This window comes from Daucus carota, chromosome 7 (genome assembly GCF_001625215.2).
Source record: "Daucus carota subsp. sativus chromosome 7, DH1 v3.0, whole genome shotgun sequence".
Taxonomy (NCBI): domain Eukaryota; kingdom Viridiplantae; phylum Streptophyta; class Magnoliopsida; order Apiales; family Apiaceae; genus Daucus; species Daucus carota.
The window spans coordinates 24,408,520-24,427,591 of NC_030387.2; the positions used below are offsets into that span (position 1 = coordinate 24,408,520).

At 34.8% G+C, this 19,072-nt stretch overlaps 2 protein-coding genes across 2 annotated transcripts; both read left to right on the forward strand.

Annotated features, from left to right (window-relative positions):
- Positions 1 to 602: 602 nt before the first annotated feature.
- LOC108193144 (uncharacterized) lies at positions 603 to 4,770 on the forward strand. Its single transcript, XM_017359669.2, has 4 exons — positions 603 to 1,278; positions 2,191 to 2,676; positions 3,365 to 3,874; positions 4,529 to 4,770. The coding sequence occupies exons 1-4, from the start codon at positions 790 to 792 to the stop codon at positions 4,610 to 4,612; spliced, it is 1,569 nt and encodes a 522-aa protein (XP_017215158.1). The 5' UTR covers positions 603 to 789; the 3' UTR covers positions 4,613 to 4,770.
- An 865-nt stretch (positions 4,771 to 5,635) lies between these two features.
- Positions 5,636 to 18,432, forward strand: LOC108196083 (UTP--glucose-1-phosphate uridylyltransferase 3, chloroplastic). The gene is made up of 17 exons (XM_017363182.2): positions 5,636 to 6,422; positions 7,235 to 7,415; positions 7,501 to 7,650; positions 7,764 to 7,925; positions 8,050 to 8,222; positions 8,333 to 8,399; positions 9,155 to 9,321; positions 11,077 to 11,235; positions 12,084 to 12,175; positions 12,299 to 12,393; positions 12,888 to 12,965; positions 13,158 to 13,253; positions 13,734 to 13,808; positions 13,902 to 13,993; positions 14,099 to 14,261; positions 14,686 to 14,746; positions 18,046 to 18,432. Exons 1-17 carry the CDS (start codon positions 5,767 to 5,769, stop codon positions 18,156 to 18,158), a joined length of 2,580 nt encoding a protein of 859 aa, XP_017218671.1. The 5' UTR covers positions 5,636 to 5,766; the 3' UTR covers positions 18,159 to 18,432.
- Positions 18,433 to 19,072: the final 640 nt, after the last annotated feature.

The following is a 19,072-nucleotide window of genomic DNA, read 5'->3' on the forward strand; positions in this document are numbered from 1 at the left end:
GGTTACGGTTTTACCCCTCAAACTGAACCGAAAAACCGAACCGTGTATATAATATATAATAAAAATATAATATTTATTATACAACATATTATATATATATATATATATATATGTGCTACAATATATTAATTATATAGTTTAGTAAGAGAAATTGATATTATAAGTATATAAACATTTTTCTAAAATTAATAATAATATTAAATTTATATACTAGCTTCTAGTAATATAAAAACCGAAACCGACAAACGGTTAACCGCACCGAAAAAAATCATTTGAAACGGTTCGATTACAGTTTCTATCTAAAAATCGTTACCAAACCATGTTTCCATCTAAAAACTGTTACCAAACCGTGTTTCTATCTAACAACCGAACCGAACCAAAATACACGGTTCGGTAACGATTTTAGATAGAAACAGACCCGAACTGACCCGTGCACACCCTGATCATATGTATGCCCAATCAACACCGCGTCAGCAGGTATCCATTATCACATGACGCCACGTCGCCCCATCTAGTCCTGTATAAATAATAAAATAAATAAATAAATTTTTTTTTTTTTAGTTTCACAATAGTCATTTCAAAAAGATTGTATACAATTTCGCAAACTATTTGTTTCACTTTCACCAGATAAGTTATTAGCCAAAAAGCTTTACTAGTATCTCATCCGTGTACTATGTATTGTATTCTATGAAACATTACACAAAAGTAGAGATCCCAGTACCTTACTTGTTGAGACGACGGATATAGAAGCTACAGTGCACACAACTCGTCTCCTACTCTTCCAAATCAATGTCTCTTTCCGGCGAAGAATCCGAGGACCACCGTAATCCTTCACTAGAAATCGACGACGACGATGACGATGATGAAGAAGAATATTACGATGACGACGAAGAAGACGACGATGATGACGAAACACTCCTCGATGAATCAGAAACACAGTTCAACACATCCAAAGCGGAGACTCTGTTCCGCCAAATCTACTCCTCAAATGCTCCGTTACGAGTTAACAAAATTGTGATCAACGGCAATTGTAAAACTAAGGACTCTGTGATTAAATCGGAATTTAGAGCCCTAGAAACTGCCACTTCACTCCAGGAGCTGTTTCAGGCCGCTAGTGTTGCCAAAGATCGGATGAGGCAGTTAGAATTGTTTGATTCGGTTAATATTACTTTCGATTCGGGTCCATCGGAATTGAGTGGGACTACTAATGTCATTGTGGATGTTGTTGAGGACCGGAAACGCCTCAATTGTGATTTTCGTGTTTTCTCTCTGCCTGAGGTATGCGGTTTCCGTGAATTTAGTACTCCTATATGAATTTTATGTGATCCTGATGTAACTGCAAAATTGAGCTTGGTTAGTTGATTAACATTTAATATTCGTTTAAATGTTCGAATTGTTCGAGTATGCAAATTTTTCTGTGGAATGCCAGTAATATTTCCAAATAAGTTTAGGCAGGGAATGATTGTTTAGAGCATTGGTTTGATTACAACGATTTACTTTTGTTCGGGAATAGTTGTCATACCGATATTTGCTTACGATAGCCCTTTGCTACTGGATAAACAATTTTTTAAAGCTTATATATGGTAGTGGGACATACTTTACGCTTGCATATGTGAGTTGGCATGTAATGATTGTAATGCTTATATGTTTATTGATTCTACTCAAACTGTAAGCACATGCTTAATTTTTGTTCACTGTCTATCTGGATGAGTACATCATTGCTGTTTGTTGTATAGAAAAGCGTAATGCTAGTCTGTCATTTGAGATTTATGCAAAGGATCTTTTTTGGGTGGCAACTACTTCCTGCCCTTTCTTTTGTCCGATCAGTCTAGTAAATAGGGATTTCGCAATATAAATTTTGACAATGTTTCACCTAAAAACTAGTGGTTCTGGACATTTGCTAGGCAAGGGAAACCACTATCTCTTTACTATGATTGGTTTGTAAGTAGGTAACAAGGCTAATAAGCCAGCGAAGCAATTTCTTTACAAAACAAAGTAGAATAAAGAGCAGATCTATCTTCGCCAATCTTGAAAATATCCATTTTTGTCTAAAAAATGATCCCCGCCCGGCCGCCCCTGCCATACATGTGTGGGATCTTCTTAAACTTGGATGTCTCATTAAGTCGTTCTTGGCAAAAGAAATTAGTTGGGTAAAGCCTCGTGTTTAATATATTCCGAATACACTTGCAGGCTAAGTCATGGCCACTTGAAGGATCACTGAAGCTGAAAAACTTGTTGGGGTATGGGGATCTTTGGGATGGTTCCCTTGCATATGGTTGTGACCAAATGCCAGAGGTTTCTGCTGGTGTATCTCTACCCCAATTTACCGGGTTATTTGGTCCTTTAAAGGCTAGAGTATCGCTGCTTTCCCAAGATCGCCTGGAGTTCGCTTCTTTTAAGGAGCAGTCATTGGGCTTATCTCTTGGCCTTTTATCTAATAATAATCACGATGTTGCATGCAATTTCTCTTTGCATACTTCAATAGATCCTTCAGAAATGTCATCTACATCAATAAGAGGGCAGCTTAAGCATGGTTTAAACTCTGATTTGAGGTACACATTCAAAATTGACAAGAGAAATTCACCTTTACGGCCAACACGAGGATTTGCTTTTGTATCCGCTTCTCAATTTGGTGGCCTTGTTCCTGATTTTAGGAGTTCACGATTTTTTCGCCAGGTTCATTTTCTTCTCACATCCTCATTTTGGAGTTCCCATTTCTGATTCACCATATCTGTGTACTTGTGAAATTATTTACCCTATAACTGTGTACTTGTGAAATTATTTACACTATAACTGTGTACTTGTGAATTAATTATATCGTGTCAAATATTTGCATGACTCGAGCGGATGATGAAAAATTATCATGTCCGGTTCCTTTTCTATCCTATATTATTATTGTATTTTTGTTGATTTGTGCTAAATATTTTAATGTAACTTATGGTACTTGTGATTTCTCTCAGAAATGGTGTCAAGGTGGTTGTTGGCTTTGTGCACCACATTCTAATAGAAGGAATTTCTTTCTAGAGGCTGAATTAAATTTCTCGTAGGTTTACAGTTGGTATCTTAACTAAAGCATAGTTATCACTAATAATGATGGGTAAGAGTAGTCATCTGAAGCATAGTTTAAAGTAAGAGTAAATGGAGAAAATATACTAGATCTATGGTTTAAGTTTCAGCAGTCTGTTATTCTTCTTTATTTTCTTTCCCTGAAAACATGGATCGGCACTCTATTAAGTTTAACCTTATTATGATCGTAACAGTTTTTTCAATTAATCTAATCCCGATATGGTGATTTTTGTGTTGTTGTATGGTACTGCTGTTATACATAAGTTTTGTTGTTTATATACTTTTAACTTCTCTGCAGGAGTTTGATCTTCGATGTGCTGTTCCTCTGGGTTTTTTCAATGCTGCACTAAACTTTGGGATTGCTAGCGGTGTACTTTTTTCGCAGGGAACTGGATTCCTCAATTTACCTTCTTATTTGCCTGACAGATACTTCTTAGGTGGCAATTCTTCCCCAGTTTGCACGGTGGGAGGCCCAACATCATTGTTGGCTTTCAAGTCGAGGGGGTTTGTCCCTACAGAGCCAAATACAGAAGCTAGGGCTAATGATGGAACTACTGAAAATTCTTCCGGAAAAGATTATCTTGGAGGTGACCTGGCTGTTACCGCCTTTGCCGATCTTTCTTTTGATCTACCACTGCGATTTATTAGGGAGAAAGGTATATATGGGCATGCATTTGCTCGAGCTGGGAGCCTTAATAAAATGACAGAGCAATCATTTCAAGATATGACTTCTAAGAAATTCCTCGACTCATTCCGAAGCTCTGTAGGAATAGGGATAATTGTACCGACCAGACTATTTCGCATGGAGGTCAGTCATTTGTCTTGCAATATACATCCTCTCATATATTGTTCTGAATAGTTTATCTTCGAATCTAATTTTTTAAATTTCCCATTATCACAAACTAACTTAGTGCAACCCTTCTAATACAATATTAAGCATGCTGAAATTGTTAAGGTGCAACAGGGCATGAGATATATTGATTTGGAATATATGCATTGTGAGTCAGTTGTGCCATGTAGCAACTCTTTACTCATATGCAGATAGCCTCAATATATTGTTGGATAAGTACTACATGGAAAAAGTTGTGCTGAAAAGGGGTGAAACTTCTCATAAGTTGTATAGATATAGATGTTGAATGCTTACTATATAAGAAGGAACGTATAATAGTGACCTCTGTACATTGAGTGTGGTTACTAGATAAAAAAGTCAGGTGTTTTTCTTAGTTTGTACAGAATGCTAGAAGCTTTTATGTGCCGGGATTTGTTTATATGCGACATCCTTCACAGTGTGAAGGAAGATTTCAGAGTTAGTTTTGCACTGCTGTTTAGCGAGAAGTTTCATTATTGCTCTTACAATCATGTTATGTTTGTTGTCTTGCATATATGTGCTCTCGTCTGTGGAAACAGACACTCTTCATTATATTTTTGGACTGCACACTTCTGAGTGGTTAAACTGCAACAGGTTAACTATTGCCAAATACTGAAAAAGCACGAAAATGATCAAGGAAAGACGGGCCTGCAGTTCAGCTTCTCTTCACCACTATAACCTTTCATTTATTATGTTTAAACCTGAGTTGGCACTCAAGTAGGATAATTTTTGTACTGATCTTGTATGTATGGCAGCTCTGATGTTTTCTGATCTGGAATGTACTCTGAATACATGAATACAGGGTAATAAGATGTTAAGACATTGAAATGTGCAAAGCCCTTGCATTGGCAAAATAGGGGCAAAACAAGGTTTTGGTTTGAACACAACGATAGTCATATTAAAAAATAACATGATCATTGTATACAGTTATTAGAAATTTAAGGAAGAAAACAACAATTTTGGATTATTCAAATGCTTCTTTATATCTTTACTATATGCGTATCTTTTTTGTTTTGTGTAAATGCAAAGTTGTTATATTTTGAACAAAGGGAGTCGAAAAATCGGATTCACATGCATTTGACTCAATATATTAAGACATTGAAATGTGCAATGCCCTTGCATTGGCAAAATAGGGGCAAAGCAAGGTTTTGGTTTGAACACAACGGTAGTCATATCAAAAAATAACATGATCATTGTATACAGTTATTAGAAATTTAAGGCAGAAAGCAACAATTTTTGATTATTCAAATGCTTCTTTGTATCTTTAGTATATGCATATATTTTTGTTTTGTATAAATGCAAAGTTGTTATATTTTGAACAAAAGGAAGTCGAAAAATCGGATTCACATACATTTGACCCAATATACTTTGCATATTTCTATCATTCTGCACTTATTGTAAACACCAGAAAGAGATTATCTGAATTTTTTTTTTTTGACCAGAAAGAGATTATCTGAATTTAAAAAGAAAATGCTGTAAGCAAATCAAGCAAAAAAAAGGGAATCATATATAAAAAACTATCACCACGTTTTTGTTAGAGGCGGAAAGAGAAGGAACCTTTGGAAGAATAAACCTTTACAATAATTCACAAAAGAGGCAAACGGATTATACAAAGCAGAGCAAAACAAAGAAAAATGCCACGTAAGCACACATAAAGAAAAAAAGAAATTTGAAGAACCAATAGAATAAAAAAACAGAGGATGAGAAGATTTATCCCTGTTTGAATCCCGTTTCTATTCCCCCGGCATATTCCCATATTCCCCTCCCTCCATTTCTATTCCGCTCTCTTATTTCTATTCCATTCCAACTCCAATTTCAATTCCGATCGGTCAATGGCGTCATCACTTCACAACACTCACCTCCTCTTGATTCCCAAACCCAAAGCCCCTTCAATCTTCACCAAAAATACACACACATCTACTTACACCTATACTTACAACTTCCAATTTTTTAAACCTTACGTCAATCTTCTTTCTTCTTCTTCTAACTCTTCTCACATCTCACGCGTCTCCACCGCGCCTGTAGAGCACGCGCCGTCGCCTTCCGACTTCGATTTTTCCAAGGAAATCGCTCGATTAAAAGCCCTACGCTCCACCCTATCCAATTCAACTAACTTAGAGCAGAAAGTCAAAGTAATTGACCGTGATTCCAGAGTTAAGAGCTTCTTCCGCACACACAGTGACGATGTTTTTGGTCTTTTGGAGGAACATGAGTTGTTTTTGATCAAGTGTGTGGTGGCGGTGGGGCAGGAGCACCTGCTTAAGTCGGATGAGTTGGAGTTTGAATTCGAGTCAAAGCGGAGTTCGTTGAAGAGTGCGTTGTATGGATTGGCGGAGATGATCGAGAATTGGGATACAAATGAGGGAGTTGTGAAGAATGTGAGTAGTGGTGAGAGGATTGATGATGATCAAGTGAAGGCTTTGCAATCGTTGGTTAGAAATCTGGGAGAGGTTGAGCAGTTTTATGACTGCATTGGCGGAATTATTGGGTTGGTTCAATGTTCCTTTTAATTTATTTAGGCGCTTTTTGAAATAAAACGAATTAGGAAATAATATTTCAAGACTGATCTATGACGCATAATACACTGCTTTAAGTGGTTCGTAGTCGTATGATGTGATTTCCGTTTGTATTGTAGAGACCACCAATTTGTGCAAATGTGATTGGATATATATTTGTACGCTTAAATAGTTACGAGTGGACCATGAGCCCCCCGCCCCATATACGTGTGTCTTTGTGAGAAAAAATAAAGTAAAGTTAGGACAGTTAGGATTGAGTTAATTCTGAAATAGTTATATGATTTTGTAATGTAAATTTCGTTGTGGTAGCAGTTCCGGTCTGCTGTCTGAATTTACATGTTAAAGGAGAAAGGGCGCTTTTGAATCATATGTTTACAATTATTATATTTTTGGGATGTGTGCTTAGGTTGCAATTGTCTACTGTATCTGGAATTTGGAAAACAAGGCAATAAAAAAAATTATGCCTCTATTATGGCACGGGATTCCTTTTTCTTCATATTGCCCCCATCGTTCCTTTAAATATGATTGTTTTAGGTTCAACAGATGTTTACTGTTGCAAACGGCTTATAGTTTGATTTTAGGAACATTTAATTGATGCATTGTGTCACTTGTAAGAGCACAAAGTCTAAATTCGCGACTTCTTGTCTAGATTCCATTTATGATTGACGGTGTTCCCAGTCAAACTAATGTTTTCTTTATGTTTTGTCTTAGTATCCAAAGTTTGGACTTAAACCTATATGAAGTTAATAATTAATTCACCTTGCTCAAAACCTTTTTTTATTAGATATCAGATCATGGTGCTGGAGCTTCTTGCTCAATCAACTTACACAGAGCAGGGCATCAGTCTTTCCCATAGAAAAAGTAAATCAACAGAATCACAAATTCTTGAGATTAACCCTCCTAATGTGCTTGACCTTTCAAAAGATACAGAATATGCATTTCAAGCAGCTCTATGGGGAATCGAGGTTTGAACAGTACCTCTGTCTTTCTTCAAACGGAAATTTTTTGGCATTATACTACAAAGATATAAACAATATTGATTGGTTTCAGGGCCTGCCAGACTTGGGAGAAATTTATCCTTTGGGTGGTTCCGCAGACAGGCTTGGTTTGGTTGACCCCGTTACAGGTGAATGTCTTCCGGCTGCAATGCTTCCATATTGCGGACGGACATTGTTGGAAGGTCTTATAAGGGATCTTCAGGTATAATATCTGCTATTTGTCAATCTTTCAAGTTGGTATATTCCTTGTTGTGAATGTTGTTAATGTACTAGATTTGAAATGCAAGTTATACATTGTTGTAATTTTTTTGCAAGGCTAGAGAGTTCTTGTATTTTAAATTGTATGCCAAACAATGTGTGAGCCCTGTTGCAATTATGACAAGCTCAGCAAAGAATAACCATAAACACATCACATCATTGTGTGAAAAGCTGAGATGGTTTGGACGAGGCCGGTCCAGATTTAAACTTTTTGAACAGGTTTGGGATTGAATACTTCAGTAGCAGTACTTTTTCCCTGGTTATACTATTCTGTTGGAATATATATGTATGTATTTATAAGTTTAATACACACTTTTATAATTGATATGTTATCAAATGGCAGCCTCTTGTTCCAGCTGTTGGTGCCGAAGATGGTAAGTGGTTGGTGGCCGGTAAATACTTTCCTGTATGTAAGCCTGGTGGTCATGGTGCGATATGGAAACTTGCCCATGACAAAGGCGTTTTCCAGCATTTTCGTGACCATGGAAGAAAAGGTGCAACAGTTCGACAAGTCAGGTTGCAGTCAAATATTTCATTGACCTTTTGACTTTTCTATTAAGCCACGTAGTATATTGTTTTCTTTCTTAAAAAAGTTTCAAGATATATTGTCATTGATGAATTTGCAGTAATGTCGTGGCTGCTACCGACCTGACTCTCTTGGCACTAGCTGGGATTGGATTGCGTCATAATAAAGTAGGTCCTGCAGTACAGTATTTTTGCTATATATACAATAGTTCTCATTAAATTTTAATCTGGATTTGACGATCTATGTGATTGTAAATAGCTAGTTAAACATCAGGGAGGATATATGTACATATTAACAGATCAAGAGTCCAGAAAGTAGAACACTGGAACCTGAACGTAATATAACATGAATAGAGGAAGCACTTCCTTCAAAAGATTGCTTCTGATAAAGCCACCTCAGGATTCTTATACCTGTTTAGAACTATTAAACAGTTTTTGGTATACTGGCTATTGCCTTGAAGGAAAACCAAAAATATACCTGAACTTTTACTGAAAAAATATTCAAGTGACTCTTTTCCTTAAGATCTAATATGCTCTGATATAACATAAATTTATTTTAGCCAAGTTCCATGTAGAAAAGTAAGATTTAAATTGAGCTTCCCCTGTATGAATGCACCTGTTGTTTGCATTTTCTGTATAATCAAATCCAAATACACGATCAGTATTACAGGATACTATCCGATTGATGGTTAGTTCCACATCTACTTAAGGGCTTCGAGGGGAATGTCAGAACCTTGATAAAATTAGAATTTATATAAATAGCTTTAGTTATGGAACTGTTTTTTTCCTCCTCTGAAGTTTGGAGTTTTGCTTGGGTTATATTATAACGAATTGAATAATATTGACGATTGGAAGCATAAAGTTTGAAAGCGTACAAATAAACATGTTTCATATGCTCTATTTCCCAAATGCTGATCTTACAGAAATTGGGATTCGCGTCGTGTGAGCGGAATCCAGGGGCTACCGAAGGCATTAATGTTCTAGTCGAGAAGAAGAATCATGATGGAAAGTGGGAATATGGCATTTCATGCATTGAGTATACAGAGTTTGACAAGTTTGGAATTAGTAATGGACCTATTTCTAAACATAGGTATTATAAATTTCCTTATTCCTTTGATAAAAAGAGTGATAAAGATGTATTTATATAATTTGATTGATTTATGATTTTCTATACTCCTAACTTTCACGATTGGAATGTCTCCTACCTTTTAGTCAGATTGATACCCTTTCACGAAATATGCCAAAAATCTGCTAAAGATTCTTAAAATTTGATAAACAATAATTCATATAGTCAGGATCAAATAAAAACTTCATTCTGAATTAGAATTTAAACCCAATATCAGTCTTGGATGCTAGTTGATGATGTTTATTTAATCAACAGCTAATATCTATCTTTTCAGCTGCAGTACACACTGTGTTGGGTTTCTGCTGCAGGACACTATGTTCTTTTTGTCAAATATAAAATATGGTGCACTCCTGCACTATACAATATTTTTTTTTTATAAATCACATAATAATTTTTAAAGAAAAATTGTTTTACACAGAACTTTTTCTTTTTCTCATTATAAAGAAATTATGTGAAACATATATATATTTCTGCTTAAGCATATCGTAATTGATTTTAAGGTTTCAACACTTACGTGGTTCTAAGTAGAACCCGACTTTATATATATTATATCTAACTTTATCAACTTAACATTGTAATATATTGGTAAGTGAACTTTTAAGGTTAACGCAAATGATGTGTTAAATAAGAATTTAATGCACACGATCTGTTGTTTGCTTTTTATAGATTTTAGTGCAAAAATATGAAAGCTCAGTTTGATAATACCATAGATAATACATGTCTGGTTCAATAGGTAATAACAAAAGATTGTAAAATTTATTTATAGGGAGATGGTCTCTGACAATGGATTGTTTGGCAACAATCTTTCCGCCCTTTTTTATGGCTGAATGATAAAAACCCTAGATGGGTGTCTAAAGCACTGATAAGTGACGTATCCCCCTACATTCACATAAATAATTATGTGTTACGTCTTTTCAGCTATAAAAAACCGCGGAAAGATTGTTATAACAATCAATTTGTCCGGGACCGGACCCTTATTATTATGTATTGGTGTTTCTTTCAAAACAACCAAAATTACGCGCAAGGCGTAAACCACTTGGAATAAATTTATTAACTTTAAAGTATATTTTGTGCTCAGATTCTTGCATGCATCTTATTTGCATATTTGATGAATTTTGTATATGTCTAAAGTGAGTTGTAGTGTTGGTTAGACTTGACCTTATATACAATTCTAATGTATATTTTCTTTATTAGACTCATAATAATCATTTGTGTTGATTGTATGTCAATTCTATTTGCCAATATTTGGAGTATGGTTAAGAAAATAAATCTGATGTATAGTGTAAAGAAATATTCTGGCACGGGTGAGGGTGCGGAGGAAAAGATCTTATCCAGATTTTAGTCAGAGTCGGCTCGTTTTTAACATCTTCCAAACCTAAATTCACTGCCCAAAAAAGTAAATTACCCATCATGAGGCCATCTGGAGTCATCAACAAAACCTTTAGTTCACATATGATACCATTGCAACACTATTAGGTTCTTACATACGGCTAATTATAGTTTCAAACGGTGATGCAATATGCATTATACTGAATCGAAGTAAAAATTTCTCAGTTTGCAGTTAATTAAAAGAAGCATTTAGTATATAGTATCATAAAATACCAATCACATGTGAGTTTCTGTAACCATTTATGTTTGATGACTGTCTTTTCGTCTGTATTTATTTTAGAGTGCAATATATGTGTTTTTTCCATGACCGACCTCTTGCGTTGTGATAAGTTTGCAGGCAGAGTTTCCTGCCAATACAAACATTCTGTACGTGGACTTGCATTCTGCAGAGCTTATCGGATCAAGTAATACCGAAACCAGTTTGCCAGGCATGCTGCTTAATGTAAAGAAGCCAATCACGTACATGGACCAGTGTGGTATCCATCATCGGTAAATAGCATAAATTTTGAATTTCTTTAAGTATTTGATATTCTGGTGGATGGCCACTGCAAAGATACCTGCTACTACAAATTCTAGAGAGAATGAAGGAGATTCTTGACAAGTGCAGTAACTAATTTTTCCTTGTATATCTATATTTATAAATGGAGGATGCACCCCTTTTAAGTCGGCGTGTTGAGTAACTTGGAGTTGATAAATTAAACCCCTGATTGGTAATTCACATGAGAGTATTAACTAGATTTTGCATTGCGCTTCTTAATATAAAGTTACAAATTAGCAAAAGACGGGAAGAAACCAACAACTTTTGCATCTTTCTTTATGTCATCATAAACACCTTTTAAATTACAGACCAGCAAAAGAAGGGAAAAGACCAACACCCTCTCCGTCTTATTTTGCCATTATCAAGAGAATATTGCTATTTTTCAAGTTAAATAAAAACTCCTAAGCTTAATTATTAAAATCAATACAAGTCAAATATGATTGGAATTGATTTACTCTTGATAATCAAGTGCAGAATATTATTAATTACTAAAGATCTTTGTGAGAAGCCGGGGAATCTTCATTATTTTTCTGCTTCCTGATACTGCAGCCTTCACATGATTTCTTAACCTTTACGGTCATAGTCCTAGTGGTAGATCTATCAATTACTTCAGATTTGTACAATGTTTACTCACAAGAAAACTGCAGACCACTTTGCTTTGGAATAAATAATAAGTAACCCTGAGGATCTGTGTTGATTTAGGTATTCATAAAGCATTTTTGCTTATGAAGCTAAGAATCTCTGTTTGATCATTTTTTTGGATAGTGTCTTGGTTCTGATTGTTATTTCTTGTGAGTAGTGTTTACGGTGGACGTCTGGAATGCACGATGCAAAATATTGCGGATAATTTTGTGAACATGTATCCCTCTCGGTGTTACAAAGGTGTAGAAGGTGATACAGCTATTTTTTATTATTAATTTATGCAATTCAATATAGTTTATAGCCACAACTTGCATTATGTTAAATATGTATTTACCCCCATACACTATAGACTTGTTTGCTTTGTAATTGCAGATTTGTTGGATACCTTTATTGTGTACAATGACCGAAGGAAAGTTACATCATCTGCTAAGAGAAAAAGAAAACATGCCGACAAGTCCTTACATCAGGTCCATTTGAGTTTATTTAAAATTATATAAATTATATATCCTACCCCTAAGATTGGATGCTTAGTGTCATCTGCAGAATATGTGCATTCCAAATTCATCTTCTCTTAGTAGTTATCAATTTAACTAATTTATCTTATATGTCCATGTGTTTTCGAAGCCATGAAGTTACATATATGTGCTTGCTAACGTGATGTGACCCAGAACCTGACTCGTTTTTATAGAGACAACACGCAAATGATACCTCAATTAGCCCGAAGAAATCTGAAAGGATTTGTTGATGTTCATCTGATCAGTTTTTGTGAATTTATGAAATTGATACATTTACTAAACGAACATAACCCTAAAATGCACCGACACCCTTTATCTCCACCAAGTATTGTAATATTATATGCCTAGTATAGAATGTATGTCAGTGTTATACTGTATTTTTTTGTTTGATCAAATCCATAAATGAACCCAATGATTGCTTATTAATGTATATAATACATGTGCAGACTCCAGATGGGTCGTTGTTAGACATCATACGCAATTCCTATGATCTTCTTTCCCGGTGTGATATGAAAATTCCAGAGGTATAGATTTAAGAACCTTTGCGATTTTTCTCTGAACATGCTATATCTGTCTTCTTTTAGTCAGCTACTTTATATTATAATGAGCCTAATGATTAGTTGTGATTATGAGAAATATTAAGTATTACCATAGTACTTATCATAAACATTCTTGTGATATTTCATTAAAAGCGTTGTCTTCCGTTTATGATATAGATTGGAGACAATGACAAATATGCTGATTCTGGACCTCCTTATCTTATATTTCTTCATCCTGCTCTTGGTCCACTCTGGGAAGTCACCAGACAGAAGGTAAAACATTATCACACTTGTCATCACATCTAATGATTTTACTGATTTCTAGTTTCACCGTCCTCATTAAACTTTGTTCCAAACATGAAATTCAATCTATTTCTATTTGATCAGTCGTTACCTATAGTCCTAATCAAAAGACTTCCCATTTCAAGAAAAAGAAACTGTAGGAGTTTGTCTATTGTTGAGAACCGGAAGCCTTCAAGCAATAATTATCGGTTAACATCCTGTTTTTACCGTGTCCATGACTACAAAACATTTTAATAACTTTTGAAGCAATTGATTGTTACCTTTCTTTTGCTAGATAGAATTGCTACCTCCCTTCACATTTGATTGCTGCTTATATATTATTCATAGACATAGAAGAGATGCTAATCAGAATCCTCTTCTAAAGTTTGGAACATATATAGTAATTTATTAAATTATCCCTCGATAACTAAAAAAGCAAACTGTAACTTCTTTGTCTTTAATACTTATCAGTTCAGCGGTGGTTCTATTACTAAAGGTTCAGAGTTGCAAATCGAGGTGGCTGAATTTTTTTGGAAGGATGTCCAGGTTAAAGTCCATACATATATATTTGACGTCTTACTCTATTTATAGCTCTTTGCTGATCTTCTCCTGCCTACTTTCACTGGATCATCTTTCCAGCTTGATGGTAGTCTACTTGTTATAGCTGAAAATGTCATGGGCTCAACTAAGACTGATCAAGATGGTGAGCCTCTACTACAGTATGGGCATAGGTACCAAGTTACCATTCAACTAAAATGAATTATAAGTTTTGAAAAGAGTTAGGAACAAATGGCTAATAGTTAATATAAATTCAAAACCGGACTTCATTCTTGCAGGTGTGGAAGATGTAAGTTAGAGAATGTTAAAGTAGTAAATGATGGAATTGACTGGAATTCAAGTGATAACATCTACTGGAAGCATGAAGTCCAGCGGTTCGAGGCCCTCAAGGTCATTTTGCATGGAAATGCCGAATTTGAAGCTGTGGATGTAATTCTGCAGGTTAGATTCAGATTGGGCTATTTTATTATCAAATGTGGTATAAGTTAAATTTTCAGTTTCATGAAGTTTGACCTTTTGATGAGGCGCATACTAACTTTTTGCACATCTTAGCGTAAGACCTTAACAAACAGTTTTATGCCACACTGTATCTGGTCGAGAAAATAATCTTAGTATCTTACCAACTTCAGGTATTTAGATCTACACAATAATGTGTACAATATTCTATGAGTACTCTATGTAAATTACATACTAATATGAGGTCTTCGTATAAAGATGTATAGCATATTCTTCTTAATGGTAAAGATGTTTACATTCCAAAAATCAAAACTATTACCAAGTTTGCTTAGGATGCAAAACTAACACGGTCCTCTGATTTCAAATACAGAAATATTAAATGCTAATTTTCTGGTCCTAATTTATGCAGGGCAATCATACATTTGACGTCCCAAGCGGCTATAGAATGAAGGTTTCATCTGCAAATTCAGGTTATTGAATAACTATATCAGTATACCCATAAAGTACTGTTTTCTTGCACATGTAGCATTATGTTGATATAATTTGTGTTAGCTTGGTATGAAGTAAATATTTTCTGTTCCTTTCACTTAAATTATTCTATAATGGCTAATTTTTATAAATAAAAGTGTCAGGTTTCTATATATATAAATAATATTGATATCAGAATAGAATGGGCATTGGTTAAATATTGTCCTTTGGTGTGACTTCAGTATAATATCATTTGTTTGATCATGTTTTAAGACCAGCAATCCTCTATTTATTCTCTGGCTATTGTCAAAACCAAATCAAACTGATTGTCTTTCCTCTAGATATGTTTTCCAAAAGTTGGCGGTGTTGAATACGTGATTGCTACTAACAATTGTCATGTTGTATTTGGCTGTGATTTTGTTTGTATAGAATTACCTTTCAAAACAAAACATAATCAGAATAAAATGGGCATCGATTGAATATTCTTCTTGTTGTGACTTGTCAGTCATAAATACTCCAGTATATCTATCATTTGTTAAACCTTACTAAACAAAAAAAATCAACGTAACCCTACCTCTACTTTAAGGAGTAGAGGGGATGTCTTGGAGACCTCTGATTTTACAATTAACAGTAAAAGCAACAACTAAAAAATATTGTGGACTGTAATATGTATGTGCATTTAATGCATGGGACTACCCTAGAGAGTATAAAGTAGACTGAAAATTGTGTGCGCATTTGGTGCCTGCCACCTGGTTTATAGTATGATATTGTCCACTTTGGGCCTAGCCCTCGTGGATTTATTTTTGGGCATCTCCTAAAAGGTCTCATACTATTAGAGTTATTCTTGCTACTTATATTCTAGTTATTTGCCATCTCACAACCGTTGTGGGATAACTCTTAACAATCTCCCCTTCATACATCGAGCTCGACACTTGTCGAATACTGCCTCCTAGTGTGTGATTAGGCTCCTCCTAAGCCCATACTGGCTATCTGGCTTCCCAGGCCCAAACTTGAAGGCCCACTTGCCTCATCATTAAGCCCTATCCTGGGTTGGCCCATCTTCCCCTCCCAGGGTCCATTGTGGAGCCCATTGGAGATTGTTATGGACTGTCATAACATGGCTCTGATACCACTTATTGGGCCTGCTAAGCAAACCTAACTCCACAATAGTATGATAGCCTGCATGGGTTTGTTTTAGGCATCTCCCAAAAGGCCTCATATTATTGGAGTTGTTTAGGTTGTCTTATATTCAAGTTTTCTGCCTCTCTTAGAACTGATGTTGATATGTGACAACTCCTAACAAGGCAACACAGTACGCCAATTAACTAACCCTCACGTAAGTATCATATGATGATACTTAAAATAAATTCTGCTAGTCCCCACCTAGCCAATCTTAATCTTACCAAAGAAACTAGACCCTCTAAACCCCCACCCTGAATCGGGGAGATCATACAACATTTAAGATATCTGCTAGCCCATCGGGATGTCTCTAGCAATTCCTATCAGAGGCCATGTTCTTCGTATGAGATCTAGGGCCACCATGTCGAGCTTCAACTACTCATTTCACAACCTTCATTCTGCCTCTCCTCCTCACCCGCTCAACTGATACTCACGCTCCACTTTTCACACTGTTGTTGTTTTGTAAACATGGTTGCAAGTTGCACCACCTCGATCTCCTTTTTAGTATATATCTTACAAACTTGACCGTCAACTTTGTTCGCAATTTCTCTTCTTTTTTTTTGGGGGCAGATATATGTTAATTTCAAGTAATCTTACGGCAAGTTCTATGGTTGGATTATGTTGGGAGAGCATAACAAATTATGCATTTGTATCATTAAATGTCATACAAAAACTACCCCGTGTGTGTGTGTGATATAGTGGAGGAATTTGGTAAAAACTTGCAAAGTTTTAAGTTGAACACATATATAATTCAAGTTCAACATTTTATGGTATAATTTGGGGTGAGCAAAACCAAACCGGGACCGAAAAACCGAACCAAACCATGTAAATTCGGTTCGGTCCTAATTTTCTGAAAATTTGGTTTCCGGTCCGTAAAAAATTATTTTGGTCCGGACCGAATAGACCAAACAATATATAATATTAATTTATATTTATATATTATATATTTTGTATATATCTTAAACTTTATAATTATAATATCTAACTTGTAAATTTGATTATATCTATCTTTGGTTAAGTGGTGGTGATTAATTAATATTAAAATTTTATAAATAAATCATGAATATTAGCTTTACTTATAATATAAAATTTTTAAAATAGTTTTTTTGGGCCAGACCGAACCAAAATAATTCGGTCTGGTTCGGTCCATAATAGAATTTCGGTCCGGAAAAAAAAAATCAAATTATAGTATATTTATATTTTGTGTTAAATCAAGTATATGACCATTTCTACAATGATATAATTAAGTAATAAATTAAATAATCAATACGTGATATTTCTATACCCTAGCTGGGTATTGGTGGTGAACCGGGAATAGTAGTTCAAAAATAATTAAAACGTGTTCAATGCAATAGTAACTACGAGCTCTAGTTATAATTATATGCTAAATTTTATTTAGCGATTTTATAACAAAATGGTAATGTTTTTTCAATTATTTTTTACACGGATACTTAATATAACTTAAAACAGGAAATTTTTTGCAAGTTTGTACTTATTCACTTAAAAAAGTTTTTATTTGAATTAGCTCCTATATATGTGTTTGTCGCATAGTGTGTCAAATTAAATGTGCAGTAAATCTGTTAGTCATACATGTTCCCCGTGGACATATAATGTATTTTTGTTTTTTTTTACGTCCGTGTATTCATGTTTTAATATTGGGAAGATATTACCATTAATCATATGTTTAAAACCTATGCATGTATATTTTGTTCTTGTTAAAATAATGTTACATTATGCTGCTTGGTATTCTGATTCAATTTGTTTAACCACATTAGTATAGTATGCTTTGCTTGACCAATGTATCATTCTATGTTTATAATTGTGGTTAATACTAATTAGACAAATTATTTTTTGTTTTCCTCTGCTTTTGTGTATGTTGTTGTGATGGTCCATTTTCCTGATGTTCTATTTGACTTTAAGACAAATGATTATCTATCAGTTAAATTTTAAACCATCAGATCATCTACCTCTCCCTCTATGTAGAGTAATCATTGCTTAGCGGTTGGCATGTAAATGTGCATAGATGCATCCAGTGAAAACATGAAAGGGGCTACATATAAATTGTATTTTTGTCCAGTTAAATTTGCTTTTTCACTTGCAATGTTATAAATTTCTGATTCAGGCTTAGCGGTCTGTTTAAAACCTATCAAAAAAGACTTGATGGATTGTGGAAGCTGGTTCTGGAAGTACCACATAAAAGGAAGTCACGTACAATTGGAAATGGTGGAGCACTAGAAGACTAATCACATACTCGACTTTAACTTGTGAACCAAAGTTCACAACTGGAATCAGAGTTCACTTGTCAGCTCATCCGATTTTCTTGGTTAAACTGAAGTTAAACCATTTTGATAATTATTTACTCATTGCTGTAGTAAAACATTGTTAAATATAGTGTTTGAGTTAGAGCCTTTCTTATTGTAGCCAGTGCAGGTTGCTGCCATTGTAACTTCCCTGTAAATTATCTGTAAATCAGTTGTCAACATATATAAAAGTGTAAATTAAGCTTAAATCTATCTTTTGTTCCTTGCTAGTTTTATTTTTTATAATGATTCATTTTAAATCAGGTTGAAGTTGTAAGGCGGAATTGAAATCAAATGATATTGTTGCTAGATTTCTTTCTATTTTTTGCCACCTATTGTTGATGCTTACATTGACCTTGGTGCAAATCTGCTTTCAGGTTCATAGAAGTGATATCTCACTTCAATCTGAACAGTAAGTCAAGACTATGTAACATCTGATTGAGATTAAGGATTTCTTGTCGAAAACATTGTCTGTACTTGCTATTAATCGTTGTAGATCAAGCAAATCTTTGATCTAGATTCATGAAAGTTCATCATGTTTATTGCCTTTACAACAACTTTATGTAGTGAATGCTGTACTTTTAAGGTTTTAAGTGTTTCTTCAGGGACTTTTTATTATTACAGATCATAGAGCCTCTTTTTCATCTTATTGTTTCTGGCTTTTGGCTGCTGTTGTCCTCATGGTGGAATTTTGTCTTTGGGAGAGAGCATTGGATAATGGTAAAGTATATGGCACAAAGCTGCTGCTTTAAGTATCATCTACTGCAGAAGTCTCGAAGTATAGTCCAGTTTCTGTATGTAACAGGGGAATTGTTTATGATAATGTTTAGATTATATTACGTTAAATTT